Source organism: Lissotriton vulgaris, chromosome 4_1 (genome assembly GCF_964263255.1).
Source record: "Lissotriton vulgaris chromosome 4_1, aLisVul1.2, whole genome shotgun sequence".
NCBI classification, from domain to species: Eukaryota; Metazoa; Chordata; class Amphibia; order Caudata; family Salamandridae; genus Lissotriton; species Lissotriton vulgaris.
In genome coordinates, this window is record NC_141691.1 from 229,028,547 (window position 1) to 229,037,272 (window position 8,726).

The window sequence follows — 8,726 nt, forward strand, 5'->3', positions numbered from 1 at the left end:
ATTGATATACAGATTATTAATATAATCTGTGACCTGTATGCTGGAGCTACTGCCTGTGTCCGCTTTGGCAAGGGAGGCGAATGCACAAGACACTAAAATCACTACGGGCCTGAAGCAGGGGTGCGTTCTTGCGCCCTTTTTATTTGCGCGTTGCACAAACGCTGTAGAATCGGCTTTGTTTGGGTCCACTCGAGATGTCCCCCATATTAACTCACTTTAATACTCCTCTACGCAGACGACGCAGTGATTTTGACGAGTACTAGTAACATGCTGTGCCGACTCGTAGTGAAGTGTACGAAATGTATGAATAATTTGGACCTGAAAATTAGTTACTCGAAGTCTTTTGCTCTTCTTGCAGGTCCAAAACAGCAGAAACAGCCACAAATGTATATTGAAGGGGAAAGTTAGGTGTTGTGGACTCTTTTAATTATTTAGGGATCATTTTTGACCGAGATAATAGTTGGCGAAGAATGGTCTCTAATAGGTGATTACTGACGGAAAAAAATATTGGGGCTCTTTTTAAATTTGCTAAATTAATTGTGACCAAACCTATTGAAGTGGTAAAGAAAGTTTATGAAGCAAAAACTATATGTGCTTCCACCTATGGGGCAGCTGTTTGGAGCACCTCAGACTCTTCTACATTGCAACGCTTAGAAGATGCCTTGCTGAAAAACTTGGCTTCCCTGCCCCAGTCATGTTCTAACTATAATTGTCACACAGAGTTGAGAGTTCCTTATATTAGTGATAAACTCTGTATTGAACCCATTCTGATGTGGCACTCGGTCTGGTGTAAGGAGACTCTTTCAATGACTAGGCATATTATAAATGATGTTTTAAAATTAGATGGTAGGAGTAATATCAGTTGGTTAAAATATGTCAAACTCAACCTCAAGACAGTTGGTTTACATCACTTTTATGAAGATCCAATGAGGTGTCAGTCTATCTCTAAGAAAGAGCTAAAAATCCATTTACTGACCCACTTACAGGCAAAGAGGCAGGATAATAACTTTAAACTCCCGACAGTTAGAGCATATCACGCTGTCCCGAGCATAACATCGATTAATGCGAATTTAACGTATCTATTGTATGTATCAAATCTAAAACATAGATATATTTTAATGAGATTTCGCCTAAATAATATCCTTTGATGGTAGGTCTTCCTTTTAAAACAAATGTGATCTCTGAACTGTCACCTTGTTGTGACACCAATTTATTTCATTTTTAGTTTTTTTGCAAAATCTATGGTGAAGAAAGAAAAAGATTTATTGTCCCTCTAATCTGCAAAATGAATTTTAAACAGTTTTGCGTGGCTTTGTATCATCTACAGTTATTGTCTGACTCTTTTACATGTTTTCTTTGGCTTCGTTCTTTTTATCTGCCTTGAGAAAAAGACTTTATTGTCAACTGGATACTTCAACTGTAAATGAAGCTATTGATTTGTGCAATAACTGTGTGTATATATTTATGAATTATCATAATTGTTAAGACATGAATAATCTTTTAACCCAATTTTATTCTTTAAGCAAACCCTATCAAAATTAACATATGGAATTTTAAATTGTAATAATAATGGAAATTAATGTGTTTGTAAAATACGTTTTATGCCATCACTGTGTTGGCGAAAGGAAGTTATTTCTGACTGACTGACATACATGTTTTCTCTACATAAAAACTTGTTGTCATCTCATTACCCGGCACTCTGATGGGGATATCGATGAAGGGGAACGATTCTTCAAAAGGACGCATGGTTATGTAATTTTGGGAGTAACCAGTGCTTAATTTGAGCTGGTGGTTTCCGTTGCTTGGCACCGGCACTTAATTGCCAACACCACTACTTGTGACAGTCTGCCACAAGGTGGCGCTGTCTAGCTAATTTAGTGGGGACCACAAAAACACTTAATTATTTATTCAATATACTTTAAAAAGGACTATTACCTTTCGCCAAAGCCATTCTTATAGCTTAGGGGGCCTGAAATAGTACGAATTGTCACACTTGTAGGAGTCTGATGGTTAGTATTTGTGTTGTTAGTTGTTACTATTAATGGACGTGCTGGCAGGGGCAATGTGTGGTGCAAACTATAGTGACCTCCTGATGACAGCCCTGGCACTTATTTTTTTTTTTACAAGTTGAACATTGTGAGTAACTTAGAGCTTAATTTACAAGGTCTTGGCTACTCCTCTTCCCGAAGGAAGGTGCTTCAAGATCAAATGTCATCTAAAGCCTTGTAGCTCATACTGACCCTTTCCACCTTACTGGACAACTGCCATTGTATGGTTTCAACTGGGAAACCCTTAGAAGCCATATATTTGGCTGTTTCCTCTTCAAATCTCTTTAGCATGGGCCTCTGTCGCTCCCTGACCTCTTTCACATCATAATGCAGAAGTCCCAGTCGACATATGACCACTTAGATGAACCCTCAAATGCCACAGTGACACTGGCATTTGGTTGATTTTTCTGAAAATTGAGCGCTATAGAGAAATAGAGTGCTGTCGAAAACTGAATCTGCGCATTGAAGCAAGAGGAATGTGCTCAAGAGCAAGACAAAAAGCGTAGTATCAAAAGTTAGCAAGCACACAAGTAGATTAATAAATACCCCATGAAAAATAGAGCAGTATTTTACTGAAAATGCCCTAAAAGGTAGAGGGAGTTAATCTTTTTCCAGTTATAACTTAGACTTATGCGCATAAAACATTACTGTGTAGGCTTGCATTTACTAAATATGAATCATAAATGTAATGCATCTGTGAAAGTGTGGCATAACGTGTAAATTACCCACATATAAATCCACATATAAATCTTGAAAGTGCCACCCACACCCAAAGCCAGTTATATGGGAGCATACAGATTAAAATTGTTCAGTTTTGGTTCCCACCTTCAAAGTAGTAGACTTTTGTTTGGACACACCTTCTACCCAAACGGATCGGGTATTCACAGTGCAAAAAGAAGTGAAGGGTGTGTGATAATCTCCCTACCTTAGAAAAGGAAGTAATTTATGTAAAGGACATAGGTAAACTAGCACTATGTAAAAGAAAAAAACAATGCTACAATATTCCTAATGCTGTGTGTGGATAATCTATATGCATTATGCAAACATGGGTTTTGGAACATGGGCTTAAGGTATCATCATGAGGACCTTGCATGTAATAGCATTCATTATGACATAAAGTTAATTATTCATGGATACGCGGCAAAGCAACATGGCTGACTAATAAAAATAAGGATTATGTGCATATGTGTACATGTACCAATTTCATTGTGCAGTTGAACAACAAATGGTATAGCTAGGTGAATCGATCCCTATGTTTTCAAGAATCACCTATCATGACAAGTTGAAACCTTACACCTATGGGTGGACGATGCTTGCTTTCTCAGTAAGTGCTTATGTCTAAATGTCGACTTCTTCTTAAAAAAAAAAAAAAGAGACAAGTTATAGCTTTTTTATTTTATGTTGTTGAGAAGTGTATTCTGAAAGGTTATGAATTATGATGTGCTTCCCTTGACGTATATCTGCATTGTATCACCCAATCCCGTTTATGCATCATATGCCACATTAAAGGGTCAATGGGTACACAACAAATTAAAATGTGTTTTAATGGCTTAGGGAAGAAGAGTGAATCACCAGAGTTTTAAATCTAACAAAAAATGCAGCCTTCAGCTTCTTCATAGCATACACAAAGATTTTGTCTAATACATATATTTTTTGTTTGTTTAGTTCAAAGGTGTGCCAGGAAAGGCACTGGCCAATACACAGAAACCGATGTATTATCCTCAGTGGATGTGCTATTGTAAATGAGGTACCTTCGAAAGAAAGCTGTTCTGAGCAAATGATTGCAAAACATCAGCATATTAACCCAGAGAAAACTTTTGAATTGAACATGGATGTGGCACAAAACAAAGAGGTAGAGACATCGGACAGAAGAAATGAAGTTCTGATAAGAGTTAAGTACAACCACATAAAGCATGAACTAAAGATACCCAAAAATGCAATCGAAGAGGAGCCATTAGCACATATAGCAAACCATTTGCGAATACCAGCTGAGAAGATGCGACTGATCTGCAAAGGAAAACTGATGCACAAAGAAAACATTTCGCTTTTTTTTAGAGCGAATGCCATTTTCCAGGCGTTCGGTGAGCAAGCGGAGTCTGAAGATGGACTGGAAGTTAAGGATATTGAGGTGCTGATGGCTCAGATGTCTGTTGAGAGAAGTGTTGCTGTAAAGGCCCTGCGAAAAACTGGAGATCTAATTGATGCTATCTTTTATGTTTCTGACAGACTATAATGGATATTATTCTTTTTTTGTGAGTTTAGATAAAAGTGAAGTTTTATTCTACATTTTAACACAGAGAGGATAGGTGATTCTAAGAAACTGCAATACAACGAGAAAATAACCAAAGGCCGTTTTGTTAAATTTATTTACAAAAATTGTGTCTTGTGGTTGAAAAATAAATATATGTATATGTATGTTTGCCTGAATAAACCCGTGGAACTTTTACCTGCAGACCTGGTGTGGCTCGTCTTTTTGCCCAGAAGTCGGCGTAATCTCCGTGGTATGTATGTATGTATGTATGTGTATGTATATATATATATATATATATATATATATATATATAAGTAAGTCTCTGCTTGAAACGGTTTTTAACCACAGGAATCACGGACCACCACGCAGCTTATCGAGTGTCACAGGAAAGTTTATTATCCTTGTACATGTATATTTAGGCACAACACCTTTTTTTTTTTTTTGAGTGTCACAGGAAAGTTTATTATCCTTGTACAGGTATATTTAGGCACGACGCGTTTCGGGCAGGAACTACCCTTGATCACATAGCGGACATGCAGTAATGGTCACCTTTAAATAATGTAACACTCTTTTTTTCATTCGTGGAATCACCACGTGACCCTGATGATAAACAGTGAAAACATACTATGAAAAAAATGTGCTTTATGTCGACTGGGTTTGAAGCACTCTTATTCTGTGACATAGATGCAAATTTAAGCACATTGAAGTATATTTATGCTTATGTGTTTCAGTAACTTTATACATTATTTCCGCTTGAATGCGTGAAACTGTGCAAATAGGCTAGCAGCATTAAATCAGACCATAATAATATAGCACGTTATATACACATAATATTAAACATAGATAACATATTAACTTACATAAATATGTTAAAATCACTATGATAAAATCCAATGTAAAAGCCAATGAATAATTCTATATTACATGTGCAAAAATTATGCTGAAGTATATGTGCAAATAACGCTATTTGATAGTGCAACAAATGGTTTCCCTGCATGAATGCAGATCCAATAGTGCAAATGATGCTGCCTCTCTGAGATCTATTCTAGGTGTTACTGCGGTATTATATGTGCTACTGCTGTCACAATCAAGTAAAGTGCTAGTGCTTGGATAATTTTATAGATTAAGGATCAGTCCTGCTCCCGGGAAAGGCCGACTATTTCTTCAATTATCAATATATTTCAAATACCCTAGTGTATAAAGTGCTGAGTGTTAATGGTGCAAATTATTTAGTGCTAAAAAAGTGATTTAAAAAGTTCTTAAATTGAATGTAGAAAAATGATAGCTTATATGACAAACCAATTTTCTAAAGCTTCTGTTAATGGTTTCTAGATTCGTCACTACCATATACTGTGATACCAATGTGCAGATCAATTTACATAGTCATAAGACAGATGGAACATTCTACAGAAAGGTATGCATATCCTCTCTGTCATTAAGGCCATTGGGATGTTTGCTATTGAGATTTAGTATATATCTAGTTTCCAGTTGTCTCAATGCTTTATCTCTGTCCCCGCCTCTTTTTTGTGCCGGTGCCATGTCAATCACAAAATAGGATAGACAGTTGACATCTTTGTTATGACTGATCTTGAAATGTCTGGCTACCGGGTAGGCCGGGTCGCAATTGATAATGGCACAAATATGTTGTAGTATTCGCATGTATACTGGATTCTTAGTACTGCCTACGTATCTTAACCCGCAGGTACAGGTAAGAACGTATACGGCATATTCTGTGCGGCAGTCAAATTTACCCCTAATAGTTTGCTCTTGAGTTTTAAAAGGGGTTCTGTACTTGGTGGTATTGGCTCCAAAGTTACATGCCCGACATGTCGCGCATTTACGAAAACCATTCGTGACCGGTAGCCATGTTTGAATGCTAGGGGCCTCAGTGAGTGTTTTCTGAGACAACAGAGTGGCCATGTTTTTAGCCCTTCTGAATGTCATACTAAGTTGTTCAGGTAAGTTGGTTTTCAAAATTGGATCAGTTAATACTATGGGCCAGTTTTTGTTTAGAATGCTCCGTATTTTACGTTCTTGTCTGCTGTAAGTGGTGATCAGTCTGGGTGAGGCATTATCTTCAATTCTGTCCCCATTATGTTCAATGGTGTTAGGTAATAAGGCAGATCTGGGTCTCTCATTGGTTTTATGTATGGCCTTATTGAGGATGTCTTCAGTATACCCTCTGTGTCTCATGCTATCCAAACTAAGTTTGATGCATGTGTCAAATAGTTCTGTAGTGCTGCAAATGCGTTTGAGCCGTAACAATTCCCCATAGGGGTTGCTGGCTATCAAATGTCGCGGATGCGCACTTGACGCATGAAGTATGGCATTACCAGCAGTGGGTTTTCTGAACGCTGTTGTGGTCAGTTTATCCTCAATTATCTGTATTTGGACATCCAAGAACTCTATCTTGGTGGTGCTCATATGCGATGTGAAATGTAAATTGAACTCATTGATATTTAATAAGCCAACAAACTCTTGGGCACTGTTCATACTGCCTTTCCATAAATAAAAACATTGTCTATATAACGAAGCCAAGAGATGACATTTTGATCAAAAATTTCCTTGTGTTCTTTCATGAGGACCTGCCTTTCCCAGTAGCCCACGTATCTATATATCTTGCAAGTAGTAATTTGACATTCTAAAACAAAATTAAACCACAGTGGATTTCTAGTTTGACAAATTTCCCTGATGTTGCTAAGAATGTTAATTTTGGAAGCATACAGAAACCAGTCTTCTGTCCTGATTTGTCGTTTGGTGGGCCGGGATGCTCTCTGGCATACCCTTCTTGGCAATCGCTCAGTCTGCCTGCCGCACTTAGAGGTAGGCTGACCTTTACTACTGTGTCAATGGAGCCCCTTCCTCTGATGATGAAACAGTAGATGCAGTTGGAGGAAGAACATTACACTGTCTGTCCTAGTTGGGTTGGACGGTGTAATGCCTTTTTCTTCCTGTCCATCAACACCAGGAAAAACATGGCATTAAAGGACAAGAAAAAACAAATGCTTGGTTGAATCCAGTTTTAAATACCTCTCTTAAGTTGGATTTGTAGGCACCAAGCACTGCATGCATCCACCCTTAAACTATAAACTCTTCTTTTTAGAGAAAGGCTGAAAAATCTTTAATGATTTTAAAATACACTTCTCAAGTAAAACTCAACTTTTGGATGTGGTTTCTTATTCCTGTCAAAATGTATAGTGCTTTGCATGAAAATATTTTTAGATAACTATTCGTACACATCTTTCCAGCTAGCCCCTAACATCGTTTGGTGTCTGTTACTTCGGTTTAAATGTTTTATCGTAAAGAAATCTAGCACTTTGCACTTATCATTTGCAGGTGACACCTCCATTTCAAATCATGAGCGGAACGTTTCAAATAAGTATAGTCTCATTGTGCCCATTTTTTTACCCACTGGGTGTAAAAGTTACGAAGATGAGTAACTTGTACTGCTTGAAATATTTTTATACGCATTTCAGAAAGAATGGATAGAAGCAGAGACTGAAGTGAAAACACGAAGTATTGCGATTACCATACACAACAGGGCAGGGGAGGAGACGTAACTTAGTTTTACAAGTCCTGACCTAGAAGTGGAACTAGATAAGCCTGAATGGGGACATATCTTGCGATCCCCCAGGTGTTCAGAAATACCCGTTTTAAAACCACACTGTTTAACTACTTTCACTGGACGTACCTCATCCCTAGAAGGCTGAAAAAAATCTCAGCCACAATACCATTGACATGCCCCTAATGTAGGCGATTTACCATGTGAGTTTGGGGTTTGGATCTCTCCAGAACTGAGGCAATACTGAGGCATAATTCTTGAACATCTGGAGGCCACTATGGGTAGAACTGTGCTGTATATACCTGGGGGATGCCTTTTAGCTGAATTCCATTGCCCAAAAAAGGCAGACACCAGATTTATTGACTGGACATTACTGTTAGCAAAAGGGGCACTTGCCATGTTGTGGAAGTCACCGCTGGGCCCCGGCAAGTGCATAATGGAAGCGCTATGTGCAATGATGTGCAGAGGCCTAAAACGTAACTTTACATAAAGAGAAAGCACAAACTTAGGAGAAACCCAATAGCACACCGATGAGATGGATTGTTGATATTGTTCTTGATAGAAGGGGGCACAGTACCCACCAAACATGATTCAGGCTGAAAAACTCACTTTTTGTATTACTAGTTTACCTTTTAAGACTTATTTTTTTCTGGGGGGCTGGGGGTTTTACTTTTCTCTTTTAGGCTTTCTCTTTTTGTGTTTTTAAAAAGAGGTAATATGTTGTGATTAGCAATGCTTGTTATGTGTTCTTGTTAGAACCTCCATACGCTGCTGTGGTGCTCTAGTGTGTGGGGGATTCCATGTTTGACAGTTGGTGGCTCTCGCTTGTGTGAGAGCAGTGGTGGCTCGAAGGACCTACAATAAA

At 38.1% G+C, this 8,726-nt stretch overlaps 1 protein-coding gene across 1 annotated transcript in view; it reads left to right on the forward strand.

Annotated features, from left to right (window-relative positions):
• LOC147718606 (uncharacterized) overlaps positions 1–4,499 on the forward strand; it is a 90,201-nt gene extending 85,702 nt beyond the window's left edge. The window contains exon 2 of the mRNA XM_086918569.1: positions 3,714–4,499. Coding sequence (XP_086774695.1) covers positions 3,714–4,281 — 568 coding nt within the window. The 3' untranslated portion in view covers positions 4,282–4,499. The remainder of the gene's footprint in view (positions 1–3,713) is intronic.
• Positions 4,500–8,726: the final 4,227 nt, after the last annotated feature.